The 20,175-nt window shown below is 32.5% G+C and overlaps 2 protein-coding genes across 2 annotated transcripts; both read right to left on the bottom strand.

Annotated features, from left to right (window-relative positions):
- Positions 1–1,321: 1,321 nt before the first annotated feature.
- Positions 1,322–3,420, bottom strand: LOC117927693 (exocyst complex component EXO70H1-like). Its single transcript, XM_034847346.1, has one exon. It carries the CDS (start codon positions 3,416–3,418, stop codon positions 1,550–1,552), a length of 1,869 nt encoding a protein of 622 aa, XP_034703237.1. The 5' UTR covers positions 3,419–3,420; the 3' UTR covers positions 1,322–1,549.
- Positions 3,421–17,671: 14,251 nt separating this feature from the next.
- Positions 17,672–19,637, bottom strand: LOC117929341 (60S ribosomal protein L35). The gene is made up of 4 exons (XM_034849628.1): positions 19,536–19,637; positions 19,290–19,425; positions 18,608–18,764; positions 17,672–17,976 (listed from the first exon to the last, which is right to left on the bottom strand). Exons 1-4 carry the CDS (start codon positions 19,537–19,539, stop codon positions 17,902–17,904), a joined length of 372 nt encoding a protein of 123 aa, XP_034705519.1. The 5' UTR covers positions 19,540–19,637; the 3' UTR covers positions 17,672–17,901.
- Between the last annotated feature and the right edge of the window lie 538 nt (positions 19,638–20,175).

The raw sequence follows: 20,175 nt of genomic DNA, 5'->3' as shown, positions 1-20,175 counted from the left end.
AACAGCCCATGTCCAGCAAGTGGTGTTTCTCTAGCAAGGCCATCTTTCCATAGGGATGACAAAAATACCTATTGGGTGAATCCCTAATGGGACTGGCAATGGGAAATAATAATCTGGGTCTGGGACTGGGTCAGGGTCGGGACGGCAAAAGTTTAAAAAACCCAAATCAGGGATGAGGCGTGAACAAAACCCTGTTCTCGGCCCCAAACCACCCTGATTATGTATATAATTTTTTTTTATTCATAAAATTTTAACAATAATATGTTATATATAATTTAATGTTTTTAAAAAATAATACTAATGGGGATTCTCGTCCATGGGAAATATCAAATTTGTTGCCTGGGCCAACGGAGATTCTCTATCCCTCTCCCACCTAATCTAAGGAATGAGGCAGGATGACGAATAAATTAAGGACAGGGAGCCTTGATCCCGGACGGTGAGCATTTACTTATCCCACTCATAACGTTGACATCCTATGCCGTTTTAGTCTATATTATGAGAACTTTTCTGCTATGGTTTTTAGGACCATAATTTAGTTTAAAAAAGAAAAGGTAAAAAAAAAAAAGAAAAAAAAAAAAAGAGAAAAGTAAAAGAAGGGAAATCCTTTCATTATGTTTGATTTCCAAAAAGTATTAAGGTAAAATTTGAGAAAAAAATGTAAACAAAAGAAATAAAAAAAAAAAAGAAAAAATAAAAATAAATAAATTTAAAATTAATAAATTATTTTTATATATTATATCAAAATCATTTTTAGCTTTTTCTTATAAATATCAAATAACTTTAAAAAGACATAAGTTTATAATAAATTTGAATTATATATTTTTGAAAATATTTCTTATATTATAACCAAATATGAGAAGATAAATTTTCTTACATTTTTTTTTCTTAATATTTTTAGGAATCAAACTATTTTCTCCTATTTGGTTTCATTGTAGAAAATAAGAAAAAAAAATTAAAATTAATTAAGAATTTATATATTTTAAAATTATTTAATATTTATATAATAAAATTAAATAAAATGAATTTATATATATATATATATATATATATTATTAACTTTAAAATCTATTTTTTTTATTTTTCTTTAATTTTTCTTTTCTTGTAATTTTCTGCCCTGTTTTCTTTCTTTCCACCCAATTTCTCTCAAACTCTCCCTTTGCTTTTAGTGGAAAATGAATGAAACCTGCAACTAGAAAGTCAACCCCTTTTCCCCTTCTGAATTGCCAATGGTTGACTGAAATGAAGCTTGAAACAGAAAGAGCAAGAATCAACTCAAAACCCAGACCTGGTTCTGGTTGGTTAAAAACTTTCCGATCCAATATTGATTAAACATAGAAATTGAAATTAAACTATTTTAGCTGAATTTATTCATTTCCAACGGAATTGAGTTGCATTCTGAAGTTTTTCTTATTGCTCAAAATCTTTATACCCATCAGAAAACAGTTGTATATAGAACTTGTGATGAACATACTGAAAATCTAGCTGAAGAGAAGCCTGAAACATCCATCAGACATCAAAACGGTACACATTATTTTGTGTGTGTATGGTTTCATCGGGCCCGGCCGGACTTCTGTGATGAAGAAGAGGATGATGATGATGATGAACTCCCTGAGATGGCAGTTCCGTGCAACAAGTACGACAAGTAATTTCCCAAATCATCAGGTGAAAACCTCACCAAAACCTCCAAATTCGTCTCCCCGTCCAACATGCCCAAATATTTCTCATAAAACTCACCGTACGCCGGCACCAGTTTCTTGGCAATGGATACCTTGATGTCGTCCCTGAGCTTCCCATCTTGCACAACCCATGAGGTTTGTTTCCGACACGCTTCTTCGAAAGCCAAGTTGAATCTCCCAAAGCACTCCTTTACATCCTCCGGCGACATGGGCGCCTGAGAATTATTCTCAGGTAGAGAGGAGAAAACTTTAGTCCATCCCATGACTTCGTAGCTGGCACTGTATTGTTTAACTTTCTTTTCATGCTTTGATATCCACTCCTCCCCCAGGAGGTACCGCAGGTTGGATGTACGGACTTTTTCCAAAACGAAATGGAGATTATTGGCGAGGAAGAGGTATGAGAGCCCAATGTCTTTGTACAGCTCAGCTTTGCAGTCTAGCCTGCATAGGAGTACAAGTATGAGCCAAGCTAGACGCATGGCCATGGCGGATGGTGGGTTGTCAATGGATTTTGGACTGTCGAAATAGGACTCTGGGAATGGTGATTGTACTGGTAGCGGCCAGTCAGCGAGGATTTCGGAGAGGACTCCACTGTAATTAGCTAGGGAAGAGATATAGTTCATTGCTGATTCGGTCAGCGGGTGAATTCCTCCGCCTGTGACCAGTGTTTTGGATGAGTCCTTTTGAACTACTGATTCAAATTCCGATAATGTTGCCCTTACAGCCTCGCTGAGCTTCTGGAGTGATGAGGAAACCTGCAAGCTTACTGCTGAAGTTGATTCAAATGAGAAGATTAATTCGATCTCAGGGAGTAGGACAGAGATGGCTTCATACAAATCCAGGAAGCAGAAGATTTTATGCGGTGATGATCTCTTGGTTCTGGTGACCAGCTCCGGAAATTTGAAGAGATTGATGGCTCCTTCTCTGGTGATCTCTGCAAAGGATGATTCCCTGATGGAATCCGAAGCTGAGAAGACATGATCACAGAGAACTCTCTCGCCATTAAAGAGTGTCTTCACAGCTATCCTAACTGCACTCAACCAATGCTTGATCTTGTGCTGGAGGGCTTCGAAATTCATCTTACTAATCTGTGAAGAACTGTTCCGTTCAATCCCGATACGGTACAGCCCTTCATCTACAATCGACTTCCTGATGATCTTATATATCTTCACACACTCCTTACCATACCCACAACCGATCATGCAGTCCGCTATGGCCTTGAGATCATACATAGCCAGCGCTGAGACTCTCTCAACCTCCGAAATCGACTCCCCAGCAACATTAATCTCCTCATCTGATCCCACATCACACTGATATTGATCATCATCCGAGTTACTAGACCTCCCCGACACACACGACCTGACGGAATCAGGATCAAGGCGGTCCCGGTTGGCAGACAGAATCTGGTAAAACTCCTTCTCAAGCCTCTTCATGGCTATCTGCATGAGCTGCTGAGCCAGCACAAGCTTCCCAGAAGCCGATTTTTGGGAGAGAAAGAAGTGCATGGCTGTCCTCAAGTCCTTGACACACTTGAGAAACTCCCTGCCCTCCTTCCTGTTGTCATGGAAGAGGGAGGTGGGACTTTTGGTATCCCACTTGGTGATGATGGCATGAGCGTGGTCTACACTCTCTTCCATCATGTACTCCGAAAACGCAGCGTGCCGTGGCAACGACATCGTTTGATGGACTGAGAATGAAGACGCAGAAGAGGCCTTAGACGATGAAATGAAAAGAGTCGCCATTATGGTTCAGAGGCTCTGAGAGAGAGAGAGAGAGAATTGAATCCTATATATAGAGGTAGGGAGCAGACAACAAGTGGTGACAATTGAGGGAGTGGGGTACTAGTATTTGAAACTCGGAATGGCTTACCATTGACTGGCTCAATGCGGTTCCGCGTGTCAAGTAGTAGAGGCGACTACGTCAGCAAAATGTGAGGTTATCAAAATATCAGGGAAGCTATCCAATCAACGAAAGCCAGCAAGACTTTTCGGCTATGTTTGGTTCCCGGAAAATTTGAGGAAAAATACGAAGGAAAGAAAATACAAAGGAAAAGTAGAAGGAAAGAAAAAATAAAGGAAAATAAAAAAATAGATTAAAAATTGATAAATTATTTTTTTTGTTACTTCAAACTCATTTTATTTATTTTAACTCATCAATATAAAGATTAAATAATTTAAAAATAAATAAGTTTTTAATTAATTTTAATTATATTTGATTTTTTTTTTATATTTTTCATAAGACAACCAAACATGAGAAAATCATTTTCCTTAACATTTTTTTTCTTTCCTTTGTACTTTCCGGGAACCAAACATAGCCTTCTAATTTTCTGGCTCCATTTTACTCAGGTCAAAGCCCAACAAAACCAAACGGATCCCTTTCAAATTGGTTTTCAGACAACTCCTAACGGTATAATATATCTTTATATCATACCGAGATATAACCAAATCGAATCTACTTATATTCTTGTCATGCATTATTTTTTTTTGCTATTTTTATAGATTTTTTGGGCAATCTTCAAATGTTCTTCCAACGCTCAAGGCTCCTAATAAAAAGGCCCGTAAAAATTTAATCAATAAAATTATCGCTTACAAAATTTATCGGAAATTATTTGTACAAATTTCTTGAAATTTCTTGGAGAGCTCTCCCTTCACAACATTACCCTGAAATTTTGTGGAAATGAAGATATTGTTGTTTGTGTCAACTTCAATTTTGGTGGGAGGAAACCAAGTCCAACCCAAACCCAGTTGGGAAGTAACCAGGAAGGGTTTAAGGAGGAAATTTTAGGGTTTAAGAGCGTTCTTCCCACGCCATAAACCAAATCCATTTGTCCATATCTCCACTTTCTCATATTCATTCATGAACCCAAAGACACGGTCATTTTCTGCTGTGTGTATTGTCTTAATTTGAAGTCTGAATAGATACAAGTGTCCTTTTCTGGTAAGAAAAAAAGAGGCAAATACTAAGTAGATTCTAGTAAGTTCTAATTTGTGAACAGAAATACAGCCCACGTGGGGATTTGGTTGTCATACTCTTGAACGTGTTTCTGAAATGTCCAAAGCTAAAAAACCGTGAACAAATCGTGGTGTATGAAAGACCATCAACTTTGTTGAGTAAGAATTTGCGGCTCCTTTATCCTATATCAAGCCTGAGTTTCAAACATTGAGACACAAGAAGTAATGGAAGAGCCAAAATAGGCGAAAAGAATTTTAGGGTTGTATGGAAAATGTTATTGAAAACAATTTTTTGTGTTTTAGAAATTAAAAAAAAAAAAAAATCCAACTTGAAAAACACTTTTGATAAGCTTATTATGGAAAATAAGGTGTTTTTCAAAACAAATTTAAGGTGTTTAATTTTATTTTTTAAATCTATTGTATTAAATAATTAAAACTACAGAAAATATTTTATAAAATTTTTTATTGTACATAGGAGTATAAAGCTTTTATTGATTCTAAAAAACTATATTGAAAAATATTCCCAAAAAACCCTAAGAAAATGATAAATAAATTTAGAAAAATTAAATTAAAAAAAAAAAAAGTACTTGTAATGTGATGGGGAAAAGAAACATGACTTGGTCAAATAATGGATTGCTGCTTGCATGCAAAAGCAGAAAATAATAAATAGAGAAGATTGAGTCAAGATCTAAACAAGCGCGTTTTTAGAGTTGATTCTTGTCACCATTTCAAGTCTGAATAGTTTCATTCTAAGCTCAAATATAAAATAAAATAAAACTATTCAAAGTGCTTATACATTTGATATGTATTCTTTGATAAGCCATGATACGATAATTGAACTTTTACTTTGAAAGTTTTTTTCGATAGACAAAAGCTTGCATTAAGAAGCGTACAAAATGGGATGCATCTACGTATACACAGATGGTATACAATAATAATAATAAAAAAAACTCAAGCATCATAAAAGAAAGAAGAAACCTAGAAAAAAAGTAAGACTCGTTATAATAAAAAGACTCCAAAAAATTTAGATGAGAGGGAATCATCAAATCTAGCAATTGTTTGAATCACTCCACAAGAGATTTGAAAAAGAGAACCCTTAGCCTTTGGTCTTTGAAGATTCTTCAATTGCACTTTCTTCAAATGTACCAAAATAAGCAAATCGAAGCCAGTTGCCAAATCGATTTTTTCTTCTTTCCCGTACTTTGAAAGTTGTTTATTCGCAACCAATTGCTTAATTCATCTTCACCCAAAAAGGGTTTCTAGTATTAAAATGAATTACCATTAATATTTTTTTTTTTATTATTTGTTTTGGCTTAGGCGGTTTGACTAGTCCACTAGTGAAACTACAAGATGCAAGTGAGGGTGTCGACCAAACTTCTAAGAATGACTACTAAACATAAAAATGAGTGTTAAAAAAGACATAGAACAATTTGAATTTCAGTGATTCAATTCGAATGAAAGTCTCATGACACTTTGATTACTTTGTTGGAGAGTGCATTTAACACTATTTCTATTCAAAATGTTGTAAGTGAAAATGGTTTTTCTAAAACTGTTTTTAAGAAAATTATTTATCAAATATTTAAAAAAAAACCATTACAAATGATTTTTCAAATTTTAAAAAATATTTCATAAATTTTATCAACCATTTTATTTTTCCTTAAAAACACTTTTTATGTTAAAGGTCTTTTTTCTAAAACACTAGCAAACAAACCTTGTATCACCTTTAAACATATTTTGAGAATAATTTTTATTTAAGAAGAAATAAATATTATTATTTTCGAATCACATGTTTTTCTAAAATTTGAGATCCAAATTCAATAAATGTTAATATTCTTTTATCACTAATTTCCTTAAATTTGAGTCAAATACCAATCTCTTTTAGTAAAAATAAGCTAATAAAGACTATTCAAATAACGATGAAGGACAAAATATGGAATTTGTTGTCAAAAATCAATCAAGAAATATATATATTGGTTAAAAATGGATGAAATAATTCTCATATCTGTAAATTTATCTTCTTTTATATATATTTATAAATAATTTATTTTTGATATAAATATTTTTAATTATTTTAAGTATTTATAATATATTTAAAAGAAATAGTTATTTTTATAAAAAATTAATAAGCACGATTTTGTTTAAATGAGGTCAAAAAAGATAAAGTTAAATTTTCAAAATCTGTTTTCAATAATCCTTTTAATTAAATAACCTATATATATATATATACCTTTCCCAAGTAAACCCAAGATCGAAGCTTCTAGATGTCAATGACATCAAATGTTGGGCACCACCATTTTCTTTATGCCAAAATATAAACCAAATTTAATAACAAAAAAACACTCCCATATTCTAACTATTTGACTCCTAACATTTACTTACACGCCAAAGTGTATACAAGCAAGTACCCAAAATAACAATAATTTATTAGTCTTTTTCAGAAATGTAAAATAAAAAAATATTTCCTGTTAATTTTGTGAGATCATGATGGAGATTTGAATGGGCCCCATTACAAAGAATTGCAGTTTTCTCTGATTGATTAAAGAGTATGGTGATGGACTGACTTTGATTCTTGGTTGGGATTTTGACTTTGATGTATTTTTGTTTTATTTTATTATATGGAATGTATTGATTTTTATATTATAATTGGTGGCAAAGAAAGAGAAAGGGACAACTAGGAAATGAGGGGAAATCAACACAGTTTTCTATAACTATTTTTAAAAATAGAAAATAATTTTTAAAAATTCATGAACCTGTTTTCCCGTATAATTTAAAAATAATTTTTTTTTGAAAAATTTCTAGTATTTGACAATGATATGTATCAAAATTATTTATAATATTTACTAAAAAAACATTTAAAGTGTATTTGATAACGATATCTATCAAAATTTTCAAGTCTTAAAAAATGTTAGAGTCACTTTCTATCATCAGTGTCAAATAGACTCTTGGTGTCAACAATAATTTTAGGAAATACTTTCAATATTTTTTACACTTGAAAATTTTTATTATTTAAGTATTAGAAATATTAGAAATATTTTCTAAAATCATTATCAAATGCATTTTTTAGTATTTCTTTCAAAAACATTTTCATTAAAAATGCTTCAAGTAAAAATACTATTAAACATTTTTAGTATTCCAAAAAGGTATTTATATTTGAATTATTTATTCAAAAACCAGTTTTTGATCAACAATCCATATCAAAAGCTACTCTATTAATCCCCATCTATTTTGGAGATCCCTCTTGAAATATTTTTTAAATACAAAAGTTCAGTATCTCCCTCTGAATTTGTAAATTAGTTATGATTCTTTTGTACAGAATAACAAACAACATATAAATTTGATCATATTCATTTCTTGTCATAAATATTCACTTATAGCATATTACATCTCAATGAATTAACGTAATTTTTCTTCCGCATGTACATTCCCATAATGATGATGTTTTTCCAAAATCAAACTTTGTTATTCAAGATGTTGGACTAGTTTATCAATTCCTAATGAAAGAATGGTTTGGCAAATAGCTTTTTGATAAAAATAAAATTAAAAGCCGGCCTCTAGACGCATGAGGAGTGAAGTCTTTTGTGGACTAAGAAAGTCGAATAACCAACTTTTCTCTTGCTCTTTAAACAATTCATTTATTTCTCATTTAAATTCATGAAAATCAAACCTCGTGCGTCGAGATTTTGATTCTACTCTTTCACTTAGGATTATGACTTATTAGGTTCTTGTTTTATTTTTATTTTTATTTATCAAATACAAAGTGTACATAAAAATTGAAATGGGATATTGCATGAAAAAAAAATTAAAAATGAGTTTTAATTCATAGAATTATTTTGTTTTTTTTTTAATATTATTTATTTTAATTTTTTAAAGATAATTTTGGATGTAAATAAAAAATAATATGTTAAAACTATTTTTAGAAAAAAAAAAAAAGATCATGTTGAATATAAAATACCCGCCAACCTTCTTTGAAGGCCTTAATAATATGGAACAAATCAGCTGTTCCTCTCCATCAAGATGATAAATTAACAAGATTTCTCTTATTAATTCTCCTCTATCATTATGACACCTTTGAAAATATTATCATTACAATAAGTATATGGATGGAATTTTCCAATTAGAACTTGTGGGATAGGAGATGGATGAAATTTTCCAATTGGAACTTGTGGGTGGGAGGTGAGTTAGGTGTTGAAGGAGACTCAACAGTGGTGGGGAAGTTGGTTGGTGGGTGTGCATACTCCATGGTCTTTATCAAAAGGGATTCCAAAATTTTGGGTGATGTTGAGAGGCCTACTTCACTAAATCAACAACTGGACCACAGCATTCAATCAAATTCCCACTTCATGATCATAAGAATTGAGACATATTTGATACAGATATTACATAGAAGCACTCATGTCCATACAATGGCTTCACTCAACCACCCAATTCCTCCAATGAACATTTTTTTTCCTACACTTAAGACTGTTTGATAACATCAAAGTATGTAATGTCGTATTATCGTAATTTCGTATGTATTTTCATATTAATGGTTCCATTTAGATGGAGTCAATTAGAAGTTGTTTTTTGTTGCTTTACTTAATTTATATAGGTTTATTGAACTATAAGTCTTTAGGAGTGATGACAAAAACGTCAGATCTTTTTCGGTATCCTATTTATTGAAATGGATTTTGAACTAAATAAATGGATTACGGGTTTGTTTAAGATTTTTTATTTTTTTGGGATTTAAAATGAGTTCAATTATTACCTTATCTCATCCCGTTTTATTTAATTTTTTTCTTAGAAAAAAAATAAGAATTAGTTTATATAAAATGAAAAAGATCAAAATGGGAGGATGCATCTCAAAGTTGTCCCATTGTCATTCTGATTTTTATAGTTTGGTCAATTAAATTAAAAAAAAATCACTTAATTAACTCAACACGTGTGACCGTTACCATATATTTCTTGAATGAATCACTCGAATATACACGCAACAACACATATTATTAATTCAAATACACGTAACATTGTCTTATTTGTCTATACATGTCATATGGCACCACGTTTCAAAATTTTGCTTGACTTTTTTATAGGCATTTGTCATTATTCTCTGACTTACTATTCCTTTCAATAGTCCTAGTAGCCTATCTTTCCTTTAAAAATTCCAACATAAAAGGTTCTATTGAAAATATATTTTAAAATATATTTTAAAAAATGGAAGAAAATTACAAAAATGGGTACTTTGGTTGTAAAAAAATTCAATCAATAGGGTGAATAATTTTTTTTTATTTTTTTTAAAGGCCATGAATAATACATACAAGCAAGAAGCCATTGGCAATGGACAAGTGACTATGACATGAATCAAAGACCCCAAAAAAAATGATATTAACAATAAAAAAATCAACAAAAAAATATGACGATGAAGTAAGTTGAAATTTTCAACATGAAAGGATAATCTTGAGAGTCAATGCAAATGTGATACATTACTCCTAAGTTTTGTCCCTTTCCTTAAGATGGAACCATGGAACCAGTGAACCATGACCTCATTTAGGAGACAAGGTTGGATATTTATTATTAGTATAAATCAAATATGTTTTTGAAAGGACCCCTTACATAACATAAAGAAGAAAAATGGATGGGGGGATTTTTCTATGAAATTTTAAAATGGTCGTTTATAGGGTGAAGCCAAAAATAAGATTCAGAAAGGACAAAATGAAAAAGAAAAAAAAAAATAGATTAGGACGCAAACAAGATTCGATCCATTGATAGCGTAGTTTATCTTCAAAACAAAGGTCATTGGAACATAACCTAGTTTTGCATAGCAATTTTTTTTTATTTTTCAGGCCTCTATTTGTTAGCATAAAAAACGATAAAACAAAAAATTAAACATTTAGTAAAATTTTAACAACATTTTGAAAAATTGAAAATTTTCTTATACGGTGTTTTCTGAAAAAGTATTTAATAAATGTGTTTTCTAAAAACACTTACAAATTATTATTTAAAAAAAAACACACACGCACACACGCATTTTCAAAGAAAAATCAGGCAATGAGGAAGCCCATTGGCGTGAATGGATTGGAAGGAGCAGCCAGCCATAATAATTGAAGATAGATTTTTTTTCTCATAAGGAGAGGTGAAGTCTTGAAGAGAGCGAGGACTGAGGAGCAAAGCTGTAAAGCATACAATTATAGTGACATTGTTTACTTATTTGTATGTGTAGATAACGTCCGATGCAATGCACTCAGTTAGGTTTGAAGCAGTCTACTCTGAAGATTAATTAATTAAAACTCGTATATCATTACCTCCTACTTGATTAGTTCAAACTTGAATAACAACATTGTTGGGCTTTTTCAATGGGCTTCTAGTAATAACACCCAAGTGTAACGAGCTACCCATGAGGCTGGCGGCGGGGCGTTGAAGAAAACAAAGAAAAAGGGAATGAGAAGATGAAAATTCCATAAAAATTGACACTTATGGTCGATGGCAACTATTATTCAATGAAGAATTGTTGTTTTGAACTGACTGAATCAATGAGTGAACAAGCCTCTCCTCATTTCTGATGGCACGCCTTTTTGACAAAGCCCATTGTTTTTTCATAGCTCTCACAAGATTGATTCCTTGTAATCTAGAAGATGATGAAAGGATTTGCAATACCGTTTCACTTGATTGCAACTTCCACTTCGGAATGTTACAGCTTCGTGTTTCATGGCAGCAAGCTAGAAGTTCTATCGTGAAATTCGGAAGGATAGTGAAGGAAAGAGAAATGAAATAGCAAAAATCCAAAGAGGGAAAAGATTAAGGGATAGTTGAATAGCGTTATCTAATTACTATTTTCAGAAATACGGTTCAGTGATTTGGAAGGCAGGTCTTGTTGGGAACTTGTAGGCCTGATTGGACCTTAGAACAGACCCGGTAAGTGTAAGCAGATTACTCCACTAACAATTTAAAGAAGAGACAATCGGGATTCAGGGAAGGAGAGAGAGAATGGATTTTTCCATTAGATTTGAGCTTCACCGTCATAGAATCTAAGTACTGAAAGAAGTCTCATAAATATCATGATTTAAGTTAGCATCCTAGGATCGATTCCTCTCTAAATGAAATTTATTTTTAGTCTCAAAAAGTTCTTGGCCAGGCAGCACAGGAAGCTTGCTAATGCTATTGCTTTAAGTCTAAACTCTTACCATATCAGTAGATTTGTGCCATCCCATCGTGCTCTAATATTGGTCAGATCACAATCAACTGGATATTGGTCATCTACAGAGTGTTGTGGACAGTATTGTTTTTATTTTACAATGCTTAAAGTAAAGATGCCTATGGAAAAAAAAAGGGTTTCAACTAAAGAGACATCATATGCTCAAGGTCCAAATGCAAGTATGCGATATTCAGTTGAAAGTAGTTGAAAGTGTGGAAAGCTCCGCCAACATTTGCATAGGGGTGGCAACTAGATATCATTTAATGGAGAAGACCAACCTCAAAATCGCTTATGAGGTGAAACAATAAAGGTCACAAGCTAAGTTTATTGCTCGTCTGTCCAAAGACCATGAAGTTTTTCATCAAGGCAAATTTCCTGACATGAGAACATACTGTACAATACCACCAATGGCTCGACCTCTCTACTTCAGCCGAGCAGAGCTTGTGGAACTAGTCCATCATACAAGCATCAGTAACCAAAGGAAACCAATTTGTAAGAATATCTTAACACTTTAATTTTCTAATAAGACAGCCATTTAGAGCCTGTTTGATAATACTTTTAAGAAACACTTCTGGGGCAAAAAGCATTTTTAAAGAAAAATCAAGCATTAGAAAAAATTTAAAAAACAGTTTTAAAAGATTGAAAAATCACTTATAACGTTCCTGAAAATTTGTTTGATAGATTCTCCGTACTATATTTTTAAACAAAGCCCTTCAATTAAAAGTATTTCAAATTAAAACACTCCCACATGCACTTTAATTTTACCTAAACAAACGCTGAATGATAACTAAGAAAGAAAAGCAATCAACGAGCATACAACCACAAGAGCAAAAGTAAAGGAAAGAAAAATAAAACCCATCTGATAACAAGCATCAGAGAAAAAAAGAATTAGAAACACCTCTTAATACCTATCATTGCAGAAAAGCCTAGCATCCTGGTATCAGGTGAGATACACCCACCAGAACTTACAAACACAAAATCCAACAAATTTAACCCCAAACTTGAGTCCAACATGAGATGAAAGTAAACAAAATTCAAAATTTGTCAACTTAATAAGATTTATGGATTCAGAATACCAAAATGACAAACATAATTGATCCTGACCTACACCTTAATAGCATACTTCCTCGTGGGGAAGTACATCTCCCTCTTCTTTTCCTTTTCTGTCTTTAATAACTCCTGAAGAAAAAGAAAATAGTGAAGACTTATTATCAAGGAATAACAATACATAAAGCTAGAAATGGGTTACAAGCATGCAAAACTACTTTTGACTTGTTTTATGCTTATTGCTTCCACCATTGTAGCAATTAAATTTCTTAACATTTCAACAATGAAAATTTCATTTATTTCCCATTTAAATTCATGAAAATCAAACCTCGTGGGTCGAGATTTTGATTCTACTCTTTCACTTAGGATTATGACTTATTAGGTTCTTGTTTTATTTTTATTTTTATTTATCAAATACATTCAAAGTGTACATAAAAATTGAAATGGGATATTGCGTGAAAAAAAAAATTAAAAAATGAGTTTTGATTCATAGAATTATTTTGTTTAATTTTAACCTTGTTTTTTTTATTTCTATTATTTATTTTAATTTTTTTAAAAGATAATTTTGGATGTAAATAAAAAATAATATGTTAAAAATATTTTTAGAAGAAAAAAAAAGATCATTTTGAATATAAAATACCCGCCTACCTTCTTTGAAGGCCTTAATAATATAGAACAAATCAGCTGCTCCTCTCCATCAAGATGATAAATTAATAAGATTTCTCTTATTAATTCTCCTCTATCATTATGACACCTTTGAAAATATTATCATTACATTAAGTATATGAGGTTGGAGATGGATGGAATTTTCCAATTAGAACTTGTGGGATAGGAGATGGATGAAATTTTCCAGTTGGAACTTGTGGGTGGGAGGTGAGTTAGGTGTTGAAGGAGACTCGAGTGGTAGGGAAGTTGGTTGGTGGGTGTGCATACTCCATGGTCTTTATCAAAAGGGATTCCAAAATTTTGGGTGATGTTTAGAGGCCTACTTCACTAAATCAACAACTGGACCACAACATTCAATCAAATTCCCACTTCATGATCATAAGAATTGAGAAATATTTGATACAGATATTACATAGAAGTACTCATGTCCATCCAATGGCTTCACTCAACCACCCAATTCCTCCAATGAACATTTTTTTTCCTACATTTGACTGTTGGATAGCATCAAAGTATGTAATGTTGTATCATATTAATGAGTTCCATTTAGGTGGAGTCAATTAGAAGTTGTTTTTTGTTGCTTTACTTAATTTATATAGCTTTATTGAACTATAAGTCTTTAGGAGCGATGACAAAAATGTCAGATCTTTTTCGGTATCCTATTTATTGAAATGGATTTGGAACTAAATAAATGGATTACGGGTTTGTTTAAAAATTTTTATTTTTTTGGGACTCAAAATGGGTTCGATTATTATCTTATCTCATCCCGTTTCATTTAATTTTTTTATTGGAAAGGAAACTAGAATTAATTTATATAAAATGAAAAGGATCAAAATGGGAATTAATTTCTTAAGTTTGGTCAACTAGATTAAAAAAAAAAAATCCCTTAATTAACTCAACATGTGTGACCGTTACCACATATTTCTTGAATGAATCACTTGCATATACACGTAACATCATATATTATTAATTTAAATACACACAACATTGTCTTATTTGTCTATGTACATGTCATATGGCACCACCTTTCCAAAATTTTGCTGACTTTTTTATCGGCATTTGTCATTTTTCTTTGACTTACTCTTCCTTTCAATAGTCCTAGTAGCCTATATTTGCTTTAAAAAATCCAACATAAAAGGTTCTATTAAAAATATATTTTAAAATATTTTAAAAAAATGGAAGAAATTTACAAAAAAGGGTACTTTGGTTGTAAAAAAACTCAATCAATAGGGTGAATGATTTTTTTTTTTTTTTTTTAAAAGGCCATGAATAACACATACAAGCAAGAAGCCATTGGCAATGGACAAGTGACTATGACATGAATCAAAGACCCCAAAAAAACATGATATTAACAATAAATAAAAAATCAACAAAAAACAAATGAGAGAAATGGGAGTTATCCCTTGAGAAATAGTCAAATAACAAAAGGTCCAAAAAAAAAAAGGGAGTAAACAATAACAAAAAAACAAATAAGATATGAGGATAAAGTAAGTTGAAATTTTCAACACAAAAGGATAATCTTGAGAGTCAATACAAATGTGATACATTACTCCTAAGTTTTGTCCCTTTCCTTAAGATGGAACCATGGAACCATGACCCCATTTAGGAGACAAGGTTGGATATTTATTATGAGTATAAATCAAATATGTTTTTGAAAGGACCCGTTACATAACAGAAAAAAGAGAAATGGATGGGGGGATTTTTCTATGAAATCTTAAAATGGTCATTATATAGTGAAGCCAAAAATAAGATTCAAAAAGGACAAAATGAAAAAATAAATAAAAATAATTAGATTAGGACGCAAATAAATTGAAAAACAAGATTTGATCCATTGAGAGCGTAGTTTATCTTCAAAACTAAGGTGATAGGAACATAACCTAATTTTGCATAGCAAATTTTTTTATTTTTCAGGCCTCTATTTGTTAGCATAAAAAACGTTAAAATAAAAAATTCAACATTTAGTAAAATTTTAAAAGCATTTTGAAAAATTGAAAATTTTCTTATACGGTGTTTTCTGAAAAAGTATTTAATAAATGTGTTTTCTAAAAACACTTACAAATTATTATTTTAAAAAAAACACACACACACATTTTCAAAGAAAAATCAGGCATGAAGAGATTTCAAAGATAGGCAATGAGGAAGCCCATTGGCGTGAATGGATTGGAAGGAGCAGCCAGCCATAATAGTTGAAGATATATTTTTTTTCTCATAAGGGGAGGTGAAGTCTTGAAGAGAGTGAGGACTGAGGAGCAAAGCTGTAAAGCATACAATTATAGTGACATCATAGTTTACTTATTTGTATGTGTAGATAACGTCCGATGCAATGCACACAATTAGGTTTGAAGCAGTCTACTCTGAAGATTAATTAATAAAAACTCATATATCATTACCTTCTACTTGATTAGTTTAAACCTGAATTACAACATTGTTGGGCTTTTTCAATGGGCTTCTAGTAATAACACCCAAGTGTAACGAGCCACCCATGAGGCTGGCGGCGGGGCGTTGAAGAAAACAAAGAAAAAGAGAATGAAAAGATGAAAATTCTATAGAAATTGACACTTGTGGTCGATGGCAACTATCATTCAATGAAGAATTGTTGTTTTGAACTGACTGAATCAATGAGGGAACAAGCCTCTCCTCATTTCTGATGGCACGCCTTTTTGACAAAGCCCATTATTTTCTCATAGCTCTCACAAGATTGATTCCTTGTGATCTAGAAGATGATGAAAGGATTTGCAATACCGTTTCACTTGATTGCAACTTCCACTTCGGAATGTTACAGCTTCGTGTTTCATGGCAGCAAGCTAGAAGTTCTATCGTGAAATTCGGAAGGATTGTGAAGGAAAGAGAAATGAAATAGCAAAAATTTAAAGAGGGAAAAGATTAATGGATAGTTGAATAGCGTTATCTAATTACTATTTTCAGAAATACGGTTCAGTGATTCGGAAGGCAGGTCTTGTTGGGAACTTGGGAGTAGGCCTTATTGGACCTTAGAAGAGACCCGGTAAGTAAAAGCAGATTACTCCACTGACATTATAAAGAAGAAACAATCGGGATAAGGAGAGAGAGAATGGAATTTTCCATTAGATTTGAGCTTCACCATCATGGAATCCAAGTACTGAAAGAAGTCTCATAAATATCATGATTTAAGTTAGCATTCTAGGATCGATTCCTCTCTAAATGAAATTTATTTTTAGCCTCAAAAAATTCTTGGCCAAGCAGGCACAGGAAGCTTGCTAAAGCTATTGCTTCAAGTCTAAACTCTTACCATATCAGTAGATTTGTGCCATCCCATCGTGGCTCTAATATTGGCCAGATCACAATCAACTGGATATTGGTCATCTACAGAGTGTTGTGGACAGTATTGTTCTTATTTTACAATGCTTAATTCTGCCAAAGCTATAGTTTAAAGTAAAGATGCCTACGAAAAAAAAAGGGTTTCAACTAAAGAGACATCATATGCTCAAGGTCCAAATGCAAGTATGCGATATTCAGTTGAAAGTTTGGAAAGCTCCGCCAACATTTCCATAGGGGTGGCAACTAGTTATTATTTAAAGGAGAAGACCAACCTCAAAATCGCTTATCAGGTGAAACTATAAAGGTCACAAGCTAAGTTTATTGCTCGTATGTCTAAAGACCATGAATTTTTTCATCAAGGCAAATTTCCTAACATGAGAAAATACTGTACAATACCACCAATGGCTCGACCTCTCTACTCCAGCCGAGCAGAGCTTGTGGAACTAGTCCATCATACAAGCATCAGTAACCAAAGGAAACCAATTTGTAAGAATGTCTTAACACTTCAATTTTCTAATAAGACAGCCATTTAGAGCCTGTTTGATAATACTTTTAAGAAACACTTCTAGGGTAAAAAGCATTTTTAAAGAAAAATCAAGCATTAGAAAAAAATTAAAAAACAGTTTTAAAAGATTGAAAAATCACTTATAACGTTCCTGAAAATTTGTTTGGTAGATTCTCCGTACTATATTTTTAAACAAAGCCCTTCAATTAAAAGTGTTTCAAATTAAAACACTCCCACATGCACTGTAATTTTACCTAAACAAACGCTGAATGATAGCTAAGAAAGAAAAGCAATAATCGATCATTCAACCACAAGAGCAAAAGTAAAGGAAAGAAAAATAAAACCCATCTGATTACAAGCATCAGAGAAAAAAAGAATCAGAAACACCTCTTAATAGCTATCATTGCAGAAAAAGCCTAGCATCCTGGTATCAGATGAGATACACCCACCAGAACTTACAAACACAAAATCCAACAAATTTAACCCCAAACTTGAGTCCAACATGAGATGAAAGTAAACAAAATTCAAAATTTGTCAACTTAATAAGATTTATGGATTCAGAATACCAAAATGACAAACATAATTGATCCTGACCTACACCTTAATAGCATACTTCCTCATGGGGAAGTACATCTCCCTCTTCTTTTCCCTTTCTGTCTTTAATGACTCCTGAAGAAAAAGAAAATAGTGAAGACTTATTATCAAGGAATAACAATACATAAAGCTAGAAATGGGTTACAAGCATGGAAAATTCTGAAGGCACAGTAACATGGTTACTGCAGCAATTTGCATTGTATCATTTGGTCTACGTACCGGAACTGATAACATTCGTTACGGATACGAAAATAATGGGAAAAATCAAGCATAAAATGGTCTACCATGAAGCTTTAAAAGTAATTAAAGATATAAAATGAAATATAATTTCCCAGTTTCCAGTGAACTTCTGAATATAAATGGTGAAGAGAAAGAGGCACTATGAGGATTTTGTTGTTTTGGCCTCCAACAAACAAACCATATTCCCTAAACTAACACAAATGCTAAAGTAGGTCCAGTTGAAATCATATACAAAGACACTTCTTTGCCTAGCATTTTCTCTTCAGTTAAACAGACTATGGTTTTCAAATATTTTCAACAAATGGTTGAGCAACCTCTATGTTAGTATTTTTAAGAAATATAATAACACATAAAAAATAAAATAAAAAATGAAAGATTAAATTGATATCCACAAAAATGAAACTTCAACCGGAAAATATTAGAAACAACAAATCAACAAGAGCATCATATCAAAAAGAAGGATTACCTGATGCTTGGTGAGTCGCTTGCGAATGGCTCTGGTCTTCTTGGGGCGCAGATCAAGTGGCAAGAACTTCTTGTTCTTGTAGGCTTCCCTCAGAGCAGCCTTCTGCTTCTGTGAAATAACTGTCAATACCTGTGCAATTGACAATCTCACCACCTTTCTGCACCCACACAGAGATCAAACACAGATCACAAGCATATCAATAACACCGCATCCAAACATATAAAATTCAAAACCCAACTGTATCCGTGCAAACCAACAAGCAAATACATATGTACAAATATATACATTGTTATTTATCCCTCAGATATCTCCAAAAAAATTTTAATATTAGTTTTCAGAAAAATTAATATCTCCAAAATCAATGAATATAATTATTCAGAAAAATTAACTATTTTCCATCATTTTAATAAACAACAGAGCATCAACATCACCCTATTTTCAGAACTTAACACTAATTTACACATAATGAGCATAGATAAAAAAAACAAGCAGAAAAAGATCTATGCAAAACTTTACAAGATCATAAATACATACTGAAACAGAAGCAAAAATCAATCTGAATGGGCATAAAAACCAAAATAACCTAACAAACCGCATAAACACCAATAAATCTTAACAAAACTTGAAAAATACAGATATAACACAGATATATATAGATATATGGAAGAGGAAAAGAGAGTACATCTTGGAGAGCTTGTTTGGTGCGCCACCGGTGACCTTGGCAACTCGGAGAAGAGCAAGTTCGGCCTTCAACTCCTTCAACTGCACCAACAAGTCCGCCTTTGTTTTTCCCCTCAACTCATGAACCTTGATTCTCGCTGTTGTATTTTCACATCCAAAACACAAAAGAACGGATCAGGAAACATGCTTTTTCCAAATACAAGAAACAAAATCAAATATTTCGAGTTTCATTTCTCCATCGTATTACCCATGGCTGTGACTCTGAACTACAATGGCGGCTCCTCCCTCTCCCTCTCTCTCTGAAAGAAACCCTAAAAAATGAGAGAGCTTAGGGTTTCATTTTACGAGTATATATATATGAGTGGCTGGATTCTTATTGGGCCGCCATATTATAGCTCGTCCCAAGTAGCTCAATACTGTGGGCTCGGGCCTCAATCTATATATACTTTTAGGCTTTTGGCGTTGGATCAGAACTTGCAGCATGAAGAAAATGATTTTGGCCCAACTCTGCTATGTTATGACCTAGTCCTGGGCCTACAATGGTATCGCTGCCCACAAGCCCACTCTGTATAAAGCATGATGTACAAATTTGGGCCGCCTTTCCTTTTTTTTTTTTTATACCAAATCTTTATATTGTCGACTTAATTGTGCTGATCATAAATATACACACATTGTTTGACTAAATGAGGGGTGATGTGCCACATCTTTAGACCCCATTCTCAGAACCAACATCAAATTGCAAATGGAGCTTTCCGCCACTTGCAAACAATAGGCTCATTGACATTATCAATTCAAATGCCAAATTTCCATTAAAGCACACTACCTTCACAAGTTGTAATGTTAGCTCCATTAATCTTTGATTAGACACTAAACCAACTAGAGGGTGG

Source organism: Vitis riparia, chromosome 13 (genome assembly GCF_004353265.1).
Source record: "Vitis riparia cultivar Riparia Gloire de Montpellier isolate 1030 chromosome 13, EGFV_Vit.rip_1.0, whole genome shotgun sequence".
In the NCBI taxonomy this organism is placed as follows: Eukaryota; Viridiplantae; Streptophyta; class Magnoliopsida; order Vitales; family Vitaceae; genus Vitis; species Vitis riparia.
Note: the sequence above shows the minus strand (reverse complement) of the source record. Positions and strands in the feature narration are given on the sequence as shown.

What these genes read in the sequence shown, in the direction of transcription:
- LOC117927693 (XM_034847346.1), bottom strand. Translation starts at nt 3,418, where the DNA reads ATGGCGACTCTTTTCATTTCATCGTCTAAGGCCTCTTCTGCGTCTTCA.
- LOC117929341 (XM_034849628.1), bottom strand. An exon ending in CCAAACAAGCTCTCCAAGAT is followed by an intron (nt 18,765 to 19,289) that starts GTACTCTCTTTT and finishes GTGTGGGTGCAG; the next exon opens with AAAGGTGGTGAGATTGTCAA. An exon ending in AGCGACTCACCAAGCATCAG is followed by an intron (nt 17,977 to 18,607) that starts GTAATCCTTCTT and finishes CTTTTTCTTCAG; the next exon opens with GAGTCATTAAAGACAGAAAG.